The sequence below is a fragment of the Saccostrea cucullata genome, unplaced genomic scaffold (genome assembly GCF_032062105.1).
Source record: "Saccostrea cucullata isolate Sc308-1 unplaced genomic scaffold, CSIRO_AGI_Scuc_v1 ctg634, whole genome shotgun sequence".
NCBI classification, from domain to species: domain Eukaryota; kingdom Metazoa; phylum Mollusca; class Bivalvia; order Ostreida; family Ostreidae; genus Saccostrea; species Saccostrea cuccullata.
Window position 1 is genome coordinate 375,808 of NW_026932503.1, and position 15,499 is coordinate 391,306.

At 34.2% G+C, this 15,499-nt stretch overlaps 2 protein-coding genes across 3 annotated transcripts in view; both read left to right on the top strand.

Moving 5' to 3' along the window:
* Window positions 1–6,431: 6,431 nt before the first annotated feature.
* LOC134235304 (uncharacterized) lies at window positions 6,432–13,249 on the top strand. The gene is made up of 8 exons (XM_062717434.1): window positions 6,432–6,516; window positions 9,593–9,985; window positions 10,256–10,325; window positions 10,778–10,935; window positions 11,118–11,246; window positions 11,596–11,708; window positions 12,033–12,065; window positions 12,377–13,249. The coding sequence occupies exons 2-8, from the start codon at window positions 9,613–9,615 to the stop codon at window positions 12,428–12,430; spliced, it is 930 nt and encodes a 309-aa protein (XP_062573418.1). The 5' UTR covers window positions 6,432–6,516; window positions 9,593–9,612; the 3' UTR covers window positions 12,431–13,249.
* Window positions 13,250–14,810: 1,561 nt separating this feature from the next.
* LOC134235306 (ATP-dependent RNA helicase Ddx1-like) overlaps window positions 14,811–15,499 on the top strand; it is a 135,763-nt gene continuing 135,074 nt past the window's right edge. The window contains exons 1-2 of one of the 2 annotated variants that reach the window (XM_062717435.1): window positions 14,811–14,904; window positions 15,290–15,341. In XM_062717435.1, coding sequence (XP_062573419.1) covers window positions 14,889–14,904; window positions 15,290–15,341 — 68 coding nt within the window. In that variant the 5' untranslated portion in view covers window positions 14,811–14,888. The remainder of the gene's footprint in view (window positions 14,905–15,289; window positions 15,342–15,499) is intronic. The other variant, XM_062717436.1, reaches the window with a different exon arrangement.

Below are 15,499 nucleotides of genomic sequence, written 5' to 3' on the forward strand. Positions count from 1 at the left end.
AACTCCACCAATTCATCTGAAATTTTCAGATTTTGTTTTTTGAAGGTTCTTTTGTATTCGCTATTAATATCATCACAATATACGCGATATTTCTGATTTTCTGGGCGATTGTTCATTTCCAGGTTGGTAAAATGGGTAGGCAAAATCAATACGACATTTTACGGTATTTTTGAATCACGACTAGTTAAGCCTTTACAATTATGGACTTTTCCAATAGTTTACACTCTATATTAACGAAATATAATTAGTTTTACATTATAAAAGCTTAAAATATGCAAAATATGCGCATTTTCAGAAAAACCGGGTCATTAAAACCGGATCCGATCACCCGGGGCAAACCCGAAAATTCCGAATTAATAAATGTTTGTATTGGAGGATGTTAGCTATCACTGTTGTGACATTGCCCAGCTCTAACCACATGGAGGTATCCTCATAAGAGCCTTTTTTATTTTTATTAATTAAAATAATCAGTTTGAAAAATGGGTTTTTGGAATGAATTTTTGATTTAATCTTAAAATTTAAATTGATTTAGCACTATTCTGAAATTAAATATTTACTCACGGAGCACTAAATTAAAGATTTTCTTGAGTCTTGATATTGATATAATATTTAAAAGTGAACTGTGCATTTTAATATGTACATTTTTTTGTGTTTTTTAAATTTTTAATTTTTTTTTTTTTTTTTTTATTTAAAACATACAAACTGTTCTTATCGTGGTCACCACGACGCCCTACCAGGGCCCAGACTCAGTTTGTTTAAAACAGTCAAATAAGTAATTTAATATCACTTAATTATAAATAGCACTAGTCTTTTGACTGTAATGATTAAAAACAGGGAGAAGTTGGTGCATTACATTGGGGACAGTTGAAAAGGAAACTGTCACCTGGGTTTGAAACACCTGCACATTTCTGATGGAACCATTGCTGACAAGATGGAGTGTCGCAAGCAATCATATTGTCAAAGATGTTTGGCAGATTGCACCGTGCTGCACAGTCAAGTGGAATTGTGTGTACTTTGCCTTTTTTGGTGAGGCTCAGTCTTTTCTTTTGACTTGGGTTTCTTGGAAATGGTGTGAATTTCTTTCCTTCAATACATTTCACCAAATGACTTCTCATGTTATCGACATCATAGTTAATTGGCTGTTCACTGTTACCTGTGAAACAAAAATCTGTCAAATTGGCAATGGCATACACCCCACAATCCACTCCATTTTGCTGTTGTTTAACTTCTTCTACTGACACTTTGATAGTTTTTTTCCCATCGCCATATATTTTTCCAAGCTGGATTTGTGTCGACTGTGAAATATAATCTCTCTTTTTGTTACAGCTGTCTAATATCTTGATGGTTTCATCTCCCTCACGTTGAGTACTTGCAATCCAATGACTGTGGCCAGTGTGATGGATTTGTGCCACAGGAGATTTCATGGGTTTCATCTGAAGTTTGTACTCCCATTTATCCTCTTTAAGCATCGGTGCATATCCTGTATGCTGAAATCCTTGGATATTTGGAAATTGCTGCTGCAGGATTTCTTGCGAGAAATTGATGATGTCACTGCACAACATATAGTTATTCAGGATGTCATTTTTATGTTCTATCGTAAGCCTTTGTTTCCCATTTTCTGTCCATTTTCTTCTTTCATCGGCAGTTTCATGTTCGCATATTTGAGCAACATCTTCCTCTATATGAATTTGTTCAGGTTCAACATCATCATCCTCAAACTTGATTCTTTTTCTTGCTGTCGCTTTCCCATCTTTCTCATCTGGTCGTTTTCTTTTCATTATGGATGCAGGCTTCATATCTGTTAGAGGCAGTGCGGGCAAAGGAGAATCCATACATTCTTCCCATTCTGCATTTCTTTTTACAGCTGAATCCGGGGCAGCTATTACTGAAATATCTTGATCACATGGTCTTGGTTTCTTGGTTCCTGCTTTCTTGTTGGCTCTTTTCCTGCTGTTCTTTCTCAATTGTGTTAAATTGAGTACCCGTTTTTCTTCTATGTCTTCTTCCCCGATGCTCATTTTGACAGCCATGATATGATAACAAGTACCAAGTGATGGGCATTGGCATTTTTCAGGATACAATGTCACACTGTAGTTATCCCCCTTTGACCCTTTAACCACGAAAGAACCTGCCTCAGGAACATGAAAAACTCGTTTTTCTTTAACTGCTGCTATTGCCAAGGATCTTTGTGTTGTACTTGCGCTTTTCTCTTCTTCAGTTGTTGTTGCATTGAGTGGCACATTGCTCTCTTGGTCATCCTTCATACTACTTGTTCTTTCCTCTGCCAACTTTCCTCTCACAAGATCTATTATTTTCTCTGGTGCACAAATATCTGTTGGAAACATCAAATCACTTTTATCTGCTGCAGCCCCTGAATGGATACCCTTTAACCTATAATTTCCTACATTGCACAGTCCCCTCATAATCTCATGTACGTAGAATTTCTGCAGGTAGTTGAAGGCTAATACTGTGGCATCTAAAGGTGCCTGCTTCCATTCCATCAGTCGTTTTATGACTGCATTCATACTCTCAGACATATTGTTTGTTACACCAGAATAGGGATCGTAAACTTGATGGCTGTCTAGTACCCATTTTGATGAATGCGCTACAATATCCTGATGGAGCTTTGTCTGGTAGTAGTCAAGGAAGGATTCACTCCAAATCTCAGACAAGTTTGCAAGTTTTTCCTCATACTCTTCAATAGATGAAGTCTGTAGTATCTCCCTAAGATGACTAATATAAACTGCTTGGTCATCACCCTTTCCTCCATGTTGTTTTATCCAGTGCTTTGCATCACTGATGATGTGATTCCAGCAATGTACTAGTGTAGCATTGGGCACTTTCTTCTTGATGGCATTTACCACAGCTCTTTCTCTATCTGTCACAATCACAGTGGATTCCCTGTCGATGTTTGGTACCAGGCTGCATATTTTCCTCCAAAAATCATGATGGATTTCCTCCGATTTCCTGTCATGGATGTAAAATGCAACAGGGATTGATGGACTGCACTGAAACAAAACATGTTTAAAAACCAGAACTGAAACATAAGAATCGCCAATGAGAAATGTTGTGTCATATGACAGAAGAGGAACTTCATTTGACTTTACTTGAAGATTTTTGTTGAGTTCCATGAGTAGTTCCTTGTTTGCCACGAAGCACTGAAGATCAGGAAATATTGTTAGCTGATGCACATAGTCGTCCAAGTGGAACGCAAGTTGAAGGGTATTGTAGATTTCATCATGTGTAAGTTTTTTGGCTTTGTTCATTTGCCTCTGAACGTTCCTGACCTGCTCTGCATTTCTGGGGTTCAAAACTCCCTGATATTCTCCACTAACATTGCCATCTAGCACCATACTGCGATAAACTTCCTGTGGCTTGCTTTGTAGTGAATTGTCTTTCATCTTTGAAATAACAGATGGTAATGTTGAAACGAAATCTCCACTAGCATTAGACTTCTGATTTCCATGAGGCCTTGGTACAAAAATGCTCTCATCCCCTATGTATTGAACTAGCACTAATGGTGAATTCGTAGTCAATCTAAAGGACACTCGCTGAAAACCAGCAGAACCTGTTTTGTCGGCAATTTTAGTACTTATGTTATAAGTCTTTCTCCATACAACTGCATTTTGCCTGGGATAGCCATCCCCACCTTTATTAACCCAAATGTAACTGTCATGGGACCAGTCATTTTTTCGCCTCTCATCGCCTTCATCAGTAATTAAGTAGATTTCGCCTGCTTTTGGTCTGACAGGGGGTATTGTAGACACCAAATCCTCCTTTGGATTCTGCAGAATCTGAATAGCCTCCTTGCTTGGTAATTTGTTTGAGTTGTTGCCATATACAACAACCTTATGTGTGCTTTGCTCCATCCTACAATTAAAAAAAATAAATAAATTAGAAAAATCTACTAAAATTCAAATAAACAAAATGAAAAAGAATTTAATGCCAATATTCAATTAGATTACACATTATTTGATTCAAGAAAAATATTTAAAAATATTCATGAAATATATTTTCTTTTCTGTTTTTAATTATATATATATATTTTTTAATTTTTATATGTTGATTATTAAACATAGAATACCATATTGCTGGTGTTTACATGGTCACCATTTTCATATTCTGGACACATTGCTTCTCCTAATTTGTAGTAAAATAAATTGAAATAAACACTTATAGTCAGCTTTTTAATCTCGACATAACTATAATAAAAATAATAAAAATGAAAAATATATAATAAATTTAAACTTTTCTAAACGTTGTATATAAATCTGTAATTATTATTTAGCAATTATTGAAGTGAATGATGATCCTTTATAACTTATATATAATACGTCTATATCTGAATTGTTAAAAATAAAGGCAAGTCACAAATCCAAGAATCCAAGATTCTCTCTCTCTCTCTTCATGCTATTTGGAAATCAATATTAAAGTATACATTCTTATGTACGTGTATATCTCTCCTTCCTTTGTAATATCTGGCTGGGAGTTAGGACGTGCAATGGGTGAATACTTGATATAACATATACAGTTATATGGCAGTAAACCCCGAGTCCAGCATTATCTCCTCCCAGAAGCTCCCGAAGGAACTCGGACACAGATATGAAAGGAGAGTGATGGATGTTGAACACAAAATAAGGAAAAACATGTACTTAGTTGTCACCGTTAGGTATCCATACATGTTATACTATACCTGATTGAACCAATATGCTGTCTTTTTAATATATATATTTAACTGATTTAACTTTCTTTTGCTACTTATAAGATTCCCCCATTATTTAACCCATACAGCATATCAATTCAATTTTCCTGTCCGATGAGATGACAAGTAAAACATATTGATCATATAACAAACATTTATTTATTTATTCATAAAGACCTTATACCTACATTTATATAAGAAACATACAGAAGACTGACAACTGCTGGATGCATCTAAAATGAACTAAAGAAAGTTCACTGCAGAGGAGGAATATATAGGGTCCCTGAAAATCAACTCAACTTGTTAAAGTATATAATTGTCAAAAGATGTCACTTTGACCTTTTAATTTTTTTAACATCACAACAATTTTCTTCCCAGCTTCTTTCCCTGAGATAATTAACCTAATAAGGTAAGCCAATTTTGTATTGCCCAAATTGATCAAGAGAGCTTGTGTGTGATTATATTAAAGCCAGTGTGAGGGATTCTGCATTAATTATGTTAGTGCAAATTTAATAAATAAATTATTTCTATTTAAATAATTAAACACAAGCTTCCAACAAATCGATTTGCATTTTTTTTTCAGATGACAAACATTCTCCAGTAAAAACAGGTCACCTGTACAATTATTCCGGAATTTTCAGGTTTGTCCCGGGTGATCGGATCCGGTTTTAATGACCCGGTTTTTCCTAAAACATGTAATTTTACGTAAATATTACAATAACCAAGGAAGAAATATTAATAAATGATTAATATATATTCTTAAACACCAGAATTATCCATAAATTTATGGACTTTATGTAGCATATGTCTGAAAACGTAAATTGGGACATTGGGAAACTGCCTACCTATTTTACCAACTTGAAAATCTATAATCGCCTATAAAATCAGAATTATAAAGTATTTCAGTGCAATTTTAGCAGCGAATATTAATAATCGTGTATTAAATAGATTCTGAAAATTTCAGCTCGATCGATAAAGTATGAAGACGGAAATATGAAAAATCTCGATCTGCCCCGGCTTTTAATTTGCCCCGGCCCGGGTTTGCCTACCCATTTTACCAACACTCTTGAAAAATATAAATATATACATGCATATATTCAGTAGAAATGTAGAAATGGAACCCGACTTTAAAAAGTATTTTTGATGTTTATGGAATTTATAAAATTAAACTGTTCCTATTTTTTGAATACAACCAATTTAACTGAAATACCAATTCTATCTTATTTAAAGAAGAAATATCTTCCCAAACAATATCAATATTATCATGATTATGATCTACGAAACCTCACGTCTCCGCTCATCGCTATGTATCGATAATAAATGAGCATAACTAAATTTTAATTTAAAAAAGAAAATATGTTAGTTTTAGTGTGTACAAATTATCTGGCACGTAAATGATGTTTTCCAGTTATTTGTTAAAAAAATTATACTTCATTTTGTTGTTTTAATCGCGATTTTACGAAAACATCGGTGTCCGTTTTTGGTTTTAACATTTACAACAGAGTACTAGATTTACCGCTTTTTGGCAGGTGATACTGCTGATTCAGTAATAAAAAGACAATTTTCCTTAAGTTTTTATGCATTAATGTATTCATGTAAGCCTAGAAAATGTGCCTGGGAAGTTTGATTCAATTCTGTGCACCGGTAAAAAAGAAATCGCTAAAAATCCCAAATCCGGGACCGTCGGGAGTCGGGCGTCGGGAGACGGGAAGACTAGAAATACCGCTTGCCGGAAGTGTGTCGGTCTCCATTTCCCCGCGAGAAAAATGGAGTAGAATGCTGCATCTAAAACTTCTGTGAAAGAAACAATTAAGGTTTGTTTACAACTCAAGAAATGTTAAAGAAACAATGTTCAGTTAGGATAATTATCATCTATACACACCAGTTAAGCAATAATGTGCTGTTGCGTTCATTTTGAGAACGCAGAAATCCCATGCCATGCGCATGATCAAATTATTGAAATTTTAGGAACATTACTTTACAATAAAAAACTGTTAATTATTTTATTAAATATCTCTTAATCTTTTGTATAGATATCGGCTTTATATGATATTCTGTTAACTACAAGTAAAGAAACCGACATGATGATCATGACCGAGTTTCCTCTGCTATGTTTTGTCAGCAGCATGTTTGCAGTTATTGCTTAGAACCAGATCTGTTTTTTAATTCAGTAAATGATTTATAATAATATGCAAACCATATGGTTTAAAACGATTTTCATGTTTGAAGAATTGTGACTGTGTTCTGTCAGTAAATCTTATACAAGGAGTAGGAGTACAAAGAAAAATGAATTCTGTTTAGGAGGTTGACAAAACACGGATAAGTCACGGAATACGGATGCACGGAATACGGAAATAAGTTTACAAAATACGGAGAAATCACGGATAAAGTTTTATGTACGGAATACGGAAAATTTATATTACGGATAATATTTTTTTTTTATTATTCCGTAGTTATTATTATCATTTAACTTTTATAGTTTACGGAAATCCGTATAGCTTTACTGTATACGTAACAATGGTATCCACGGTGACGTCACAAATAGAACTAGGATTTGGCGCGAGATGGATGACGATAAAGCTACAGAAGTTCAACCTATAATTTCGAATAGGCACTCTAGCCTTAGTGTTAGAGATGTTGAACATTTAATGTTATATAAAGAACATAATTCACAAATGCCATTTCGCCCAAAAGGTGGCGAAGTTTATGTTTTTCATCCAACAAATGAAATGGAGAATAGAGATTGGGTTGCAGATGGACATAGGTATATTTCAAAGATTTATAATTAATAAATATATAGCTGTAAAAAACGGTTCTTATACTTTTTTAATCTATCGATTTTCTCTTCTTTCTATCTCTTATCTTTCTTTCCTTTCTTATGCGTAGCTTTTCATGTGAAGGAACCCGGAAAGTGAAAGGGAACTCCGGAGAATTAAAAAAGTATTAGCCTATTACTATTTGCATATTGCTACGGAGGGGAGAAAAAGAATTACAGACAAAAGGTTTAGGAAAGAAGTGTATGTTCCTTTATCATCGAACTTTAAAAATATTTTATATGTAGCCTATGTAGAAAAATTTGTTAAAATGCATCCCGAAAATGGTGTAACATCTAACCAAAGTGAGGGTTTTAACTGGTTAATGAAAGATCTCAACAACTGGAAGGAAGGGCCAATAGATGCTGTTGTATTATCCTTCCGATTCTTACAACAATATTATCTTGGTGAAGTGAGACGAGGCAAAGCTGGTGTAGGGAATTTTACTCTAAAATCAGAATACCAACATTTACAGATTTCTCTTGATGAATATAAACAAAACTCGGATTCTGTCCGTAACTACAAGTCTATTGTAGAATCAATTAAAAACTCAGAGTTCTGCTTCACGGATGAACGAGAGGAATCTACGGAATCCTCAAACCTGACAAAAATTGCAAAGTCAAAAGAAATTATATCAGGTGACATAATTTCGTTTGTTCCTAAAATGGGATGTTTTGTTGTAATGGGGTTTACGGGACAATTATATACGGTTCAGGTCTTTCCCAAAGAAAAATGTTCCTGCCTTATTCCCAACAACTGCTGTCATATTATGTCGGTCAAATTATCACTAAGAATGGATGTTGACACGTCAGTGTCTACAAAATCCGTAAACCTGACAGTATTACGGAAAAATGCCCGTGGTAAAAAGAAGCCAGGTAGGAAGCAGCCAAGGCCTGGGGATGTTGAATGTGAATATCCTGAAGATAGTGCTGGCAAAAAAGCAAAATTTGAAGCAGACGACCATTCCGTGACAGAGGAAACAGCTGATGCCCGTAATGTCCGTGCAGAGGAAACAGCTGATGTCCGTGATGTCCGTGCAAGTGTTGAATCCGTGGGTGTAACAATCACGGATGAATCACTTGGGCGGATTAATGGTACCGTAGATAACGGATGGCTCGACGATACCTTGATCGATGCAGCTCAAACAATTCCCCTTCATTGCCGGCTTTCAGCCTTGTGTCTATGCTGAAAAGCCGTGCTTTCGCCCAGTTGTTGACAATTTTATTCAAATTGTTAATACACACCCTAAAACTCATTGGATTATGTTTACAACTATGAATGTGAAATTTGCATCCTCGTGCGTTAAACTTTATGATAGCGCAATGTCAAACTCAATTTCATCAGCCGTTCAAATGAGCATTGCTAATATAATGCATTCTCCAGAGGAAAACATTACAGTTCACTTTATGAATTCTGATGTCCAGGTAAATGGCAACGACTGTGGTCTCTATGCCATTGCAAACGCGGTAGAGATATGTTTCTGTGGACTTCCAGAAAATACTCATTTCCACACTGAAGCAATGAGGCCCCATTTGATGAAATGTATCACTGACGGAATTTTCCGTAAATTTCCGTCATCTCCGTGTAAACGCCAGCAGTCAATAGAGTTTACATTTGAGATGAAGTTGTTTTGCACGTGCAGAATGCCTGAACATGGATTCATGTTTAATTGCACTAAGTGTCGTCAGTGGTTTCATCCACGATGTCAAAATACAACGCTTAGTGAAAAACAAATTAGAAAGTCTAAAACCATCAAATGTATGGATTGTAAGAGTTCATGTTTATTATATAAATCTTCGTTATTAAATATTGTAACATTTTCTCCCTATAAATAAATTCCGTGAATATTACTTCACTTGTTTTATTTTTATTTATAGATCTCACGGATTATTCATGTTGATTTTTTAACGTACGGAGATGCACGGACGGAATTATCATCCGTGCAAAAAACAATCCGTGATTTGTACTATTTTCTATATTTCCGTGAATCCGTGTTTCCGTGACCTGTCCGTGTTTTGTAAACGGCGTTCTGTTTATTTATAGAGTACTATGGCTGTCAATCATTTCTTTTAAGCAGAAAATTTTAGAGTGTGAAAAATGATGCCAAGAATGATGCGTCCAAGACCACCAGCTCCTAGACACGGTGGGCCCGGTCCAATAGGCCCTGGACACAGAGCTCCAAGGGGAATGGCTCCACAAATGAGTACACAAAGTTATAGTTCTGGGCCAGCTGCCAATGTAGGAAGTGTGACAAATGACCCCAATACAGCCAGGTCCAGAGTTTTTGTAGGAAATTTGAACACTATTGCTCTTTCAAAGGAAGATGTGGAAGGAATCTTCAGTCGTTATGGGATTGTCACAGGACTTTCCATGCATAAGGGTTATGCCTTTGTTCAATACAGCAATCAGCTGGATGCTCGGCGAGCCTGTGGTGCTGAGGATGGAATGACTTATGCAGGACAAGCTCTAGGTGTGTACTTGTTATCAATCATGTAAATGTTTTGTTATCTTGTTTAAAGTTCAGTTGAACTTCAGTATCTTGAAAATTGATGTCTAAAATACCACAAATATGACAAAGTGAGTTGGATGTCCCAATCACTTTTCCTTATTTAATTTAACCTTGATACATCCAATACTTCTTAGTGTCATAGAGTTGAAGTTTGTCTATACTTGTATCCATTGATAAACTTTAAGAGTTTGAAATTTCTGATTAGTTATTCTCTTAAGTGAACTTTTATAGATATCAATATTGCCTCTGAGCCAAAGCACAGACCAAATCAAAAGACAACACCCACTTCACAGACTTCCAGGTATAATACTGTTGTTTACATAAATGTCATTGAAGTTTTTGTAAACTAAGATGGTACAGTGTATCAATATAGAGTAAAACCTATCTAATTCTGACATGCACTTGGACACAAATTTCATATAGGAATAGGCAAGATGTCACGTTATAAAGAGGGGGCCTGTAAAAAGAATTGAAAATATAATATTGCAGATGAATTTACAGTAAAACAGATTGCTCCAGTGTCAGTTTTCACTGTATTTAACCTGTAAATTGCATTTTTTAAATAGAGAAAACATTGAGACATATGATTTTATTAAAATTTGATAAAAGAATTTTGGTATGGCTTATTTCATATTCAGTAGTACTCAGTTGGAATCCTCCGTAAGTATGTTCATTGAAATAAAATGGGACCAAAGATACTTATTTGTAATCAAAAGTGAATTGTTATTTCAAAAACAAATTTTATTTGTCTAGTGGTGCGTCACGTCTCCTCAGCACACAGAGTGGTCCTCCAGCCAAGAAGATGAGGACAGACTCAGGAACGGGGGGCATCAAGAGGACACTGGTGAATCTTACCTCTGGAAACAGTTCTACCGCTCCAGCCAGCAAAACTATTACTCAGCTTGCACAGGGTAAACTTTGTGTTGCTTTCATTTGCCATCTCATGTTAGAAAGAGAGAAGTCATGCTTGAGAAAATTTATCTCTTATTTTTTGTTAAATTAATAAATTTGCATTTACCAGTGTAAATATTTTAAGATATTAATTTTGAAAGTTACAGACAAATCTCTACATTTATGGACATTTATTTTGCAGCTGCCAAAGATGTATTGATTTGTGGTGTGTGTAAGACGTCATTCAGCAGTCTCCATAGTCTAGCCCAACACAAGAAGACGCCGTGTCGACTTAAGATCTCCTGTCAGTGTCAGAGTACCCCTCCTCCAGGTGGGTTATCCAATCAGATTCACTGTCCTTTATGATATAATTATCAAAATCATTCCCTCAACTGAAACTCCAAATAATGGGAAGATTTATAATTTTACAATGTCAGTGCTTTCCCTTAAATTTAAAGTAAAGGGTAAATAGAGATCAATAGTAACAGGCGAGAGGGTTGATGTTTAGAAAAAAAATCACTAAGGGCCTAACAACAATTACTTTAAAAAAAATTTTTAATGTGGCAAATTTATCAAGTAAAGTCAATTTGGTTGGTAGCTGGTTCTTTGGGAAAACACTGCAATGTGTAAGAACAATTGATATTTGCTTGCTTAATTAGGATTTTTTTTCTTTGATTCAGAGTCCCCTGAGCCTTCCCAGCTGGTGTGTGCAACGTGTAATGCTGAGTTTGCAGCGGCATGGGAACTCTGTCAACATGCACAACAAGAACATAACCTCAGCATATACAAAGTGGTAAAAAAAAATTTGAATTTGCTCTGGAAGGGTTTTCACAAGGGCTTTGTTTTGTTTTGTTTTGAACATATTTATTGACAAAAGGATTGGACACAAGTTCCAAAAACATAAGGCTTTGTCAAGTTGAATACTGGACTCCATCATTTTCTGACAAGCACTTTCATTTTGTATTTATCATGCAGATCCAGTGCTGCAAATATGACAGCCCGAAATAAAATTGACATCATGCTATCAATTTTTTTTTCAAATCTCAAAATTAATTTTTCCTATTGAAGAGATTCTACTCTACTGACAAATATGTTATAAAATATGCTTATTTTTCAGGAGGAAGAAACAGTTGAGGTTACTGTTAAAGAGGTAAACCTTGAAAGTGCAACTTTTGTTTAAGATGCTGTAGATTTACATTTTGCATAATATTTCATTTGTACATGTATGTAACCATAACAGTGAAACAATTAACAAAGAAGTGAATTAATCAGTGTGGTAGGATTTTATAAATATTTAGTAGATTAGTTTTATAAACTTCCTGTTGTAAGAATTCAATTTTAGGTCCACCACCCCAAATTAAAAAACTAAATGATAACGACCCCCCGTCCCCTCTTGCAATAAATTAATAAATACATTTACCTAATAACAGATGTTGAGACAAATGTTGCTTCATTTGACAGGAGGTTGTACTGGTGGATGGTGAGAGTAATGAAGTGAGTGAGAATGGTCAGTAAATATCAGGAAGCTACAACAGAGGAGTGGATCCAAAGGACAGTATGGGGCATGTGACAACACACACTTTTCATTTAACCCTCACTTTGTAACATATTTTCCCATAAATGGACAACTACAATGTATAAACTTTTTTCCTCATTGTATTTTCTTGTCTCTTTGCCTATGAACTGTTTTTATCATTCATTTAAATGATCATGTTATCAATGACTCATAATGTGTACAGAACTGGTGTGTAACTTGCTCATGTTTCTTTACATTCATTGAAATTTTTAGCAAGATGGAATTGTTTTGCGTATTGTGTCTTTTTTGTGAATAAGCATGTTCATGATCTGGTTTTTACTGTGGAATCATTCTTGTTAAGTTCATCATTTTTTGTCAGAGTTGTAACTCGAAATTGCTTATAAAAGGCTTACTGTTAGATTATTTGTTATTCGAAAAATAAGGTGTTCATATCATGAAGTGTGGTAATGATCTTCATAAATTGATGTTTTGCAATTTGAAAATATTCATGTTCCCTCGATTACCTTAGTTAATTGGAGTATCAATTCATTGTAGATCTTCCTGTATACTTAAAATTTGAAGATAAAAAATAACCCAGCCTCCAGTAGTAGAACTGATAATACTTTTTGTTAGATTTGTTTCCTTTTTTTCGAAGAAACTTCATATTGCAGGAGTATTATGATTTTTATTGAAAGAATAATTAAAAGTATTTTTAATTTTTACGAATTTCATTTTCAGACATGTTTTTCAGTATTGTTTCGTATAAATTGAACTGGATTGTACTTGTAATTTTTTTGTCAATAAATTTTGGGCTGGTATTTTTTCTTTTTTTGCATTTTTTTCCCCCGATATATGTTAAAAGAAATGTTAAGAATATTTTTTTCTTTCCTTTTTTTTTTTTTTCGATAGAGAAATATACTATTTAAAAACATTTTTTTTTGAGGGGGGGAGGGGTGGAAATGAGGAATCTAAGGCCCAAATATGGGTTTTTAAATGTGACCATTTAAGCTTTGGTTCTTTTACAAAGGACTATAAACTTTGATTAGCAAGACTCCATTTTTCTTGTGCTAAAAAATTAAGTTATTGAAATTCATGTTGAAATATTGTAGTTTCAATGTCCAGCAAAGTTTTCTTGTTTTACTTGAGAAGAAAAGGTCCAAAAATATATAAAATCATGGATACTTATTTTAAATTTTGAACGATTTAAAGATGAATAATTTCTAAAACCAGTGGCGTTGAAGTACTTACTTTATAATCATATCTTTCTGAGAAGAAAAAAAGATCTTGTATCTTTTTTTAAGTGCATGGATATACTAAATTGAAATACTTCTTCATTTCAAATGGTATCCATATCTTGAAAGAAAATAAATGATCTCAAATTTTTGCCATATTGACATCCAGTTTTTGTGCAGATATTGTCATGAAGGAAGTCAATTCAGTATTTTTGGGGGAACCCATTGTCGTGATTCGTTTGAAAGGTAATGTATGATCTTAGAATATACATTGGTTGTTTTGAAAGAGGTCTGTGAAAATAAATATATATATATGTACTTTTAAAAAAAAAGCATCGGGCAGGGAACTATTTAAAGTTTTTTTTTAAGGGTTGTTAACTATATCCATGTAAAATATGAAAGAAGTGGTTGCAAAAAGCCTTTTCATCCGAATTTTTAAGTATTACTTGCCATCAATAAAATCATTAGTGTTCATTATTTATACTGATGTGGCAACATTTTCTGTGAAATTGCCTCGAATATTGGCGATTTTGACATGGAGAGGGAAGACAAAATCAGTTTTACCATGGAATAAATCAATTGGAGAAAAAAAAATGCATAAAGACTTGTATGAAGTAAAGGCTACAGAATTTTTAATTTTATACTTTTTTGAACTTCATTGATATTTTGTGATAATTTTAGAAATCCATATAGATCTTTGTTTCAAGGTATAAAGAATTGTCCAAATTTTTCTCAAATTTTGTTGACAATGTTGTTTTAAGGCAGCTCACTGAGGGAAGAAAATCAGTATTAACTGACAGCAAAAGACTTGCCAAAAGTTCATAATATTTTGGTTAAATGGTGCAATAATAGCATTCCAGTGTGTTTAAAACGATGTGAATAAATAATATTAAAAACAGCATTGTCTCTAGTTTTCATCTCCGTGGCTACACCTCTGTTGAAACAAAGAGGAATGGGTTCATTGGATACATGAAAATGAGTTATCTTCTGTATCTGTATTGTTATGTCAATCCCTTAGGGCTTTAAGTATCCAGTTGTATTTTTATTGGCAAGCTAAAGAAGAGGACGTCTTCTGACGGAGTTAAAACTGCGAGGTTGATGAGGAACATATAGAAAATCATTTGGCCCATTTCAGATGTTGAGGAAAATTAGTCGGGATCGGTATTCCGTTTATTCCAACACAAAACTTCAACGTGAGACTCGTCCACCGGTAAAAGACTGAAAAATGACTGCATTCGAAGGTAATTGTGTTTTATTTTCAGTGCACATGTCTGTTATTTTTTTCTCAGCCAAAGCATTAGTACGTTCTATAGAAAAAATGGTGTTTTTCGGCAATGTTGCATATAAATTGCGTAATAGAAAATGATGCCTATTCAGCAATGTCCAACATCAGCAACGCAGATATTTTGTTTTGTATGATACACATTGAACATTACACACAATAAACAGTTGAATTATATGTAGCAAATAATTAAATATTACAAGCGTTCTCCAAGTTTATATTGAATGCTCTAGTCTAGGATTATCTATTTAGTAGGGCCAGGAATATGCCCCTGTGTCAGTCTGTGTATATATACATTTAGAATATACAAATTAGAATACATTTGACTTGATTTGATATTTTAGAAATGGGTGTCATGCCAGAACTTGGACAGGCAGTGGAAGAAATGGATTGGAGGTATTTTTAAAAAAAATTTTTGAAACATTTATGAAACTAGTCTGAAATATCTGAGGTTTACCTGGCATTTTTTATATTTTTGATATTTTATGTGCCAGGAAAACGTCGGAAACGGGGCCATTATGAAAACTGGAAATTTCGTCGTCTTCAACTTGAAT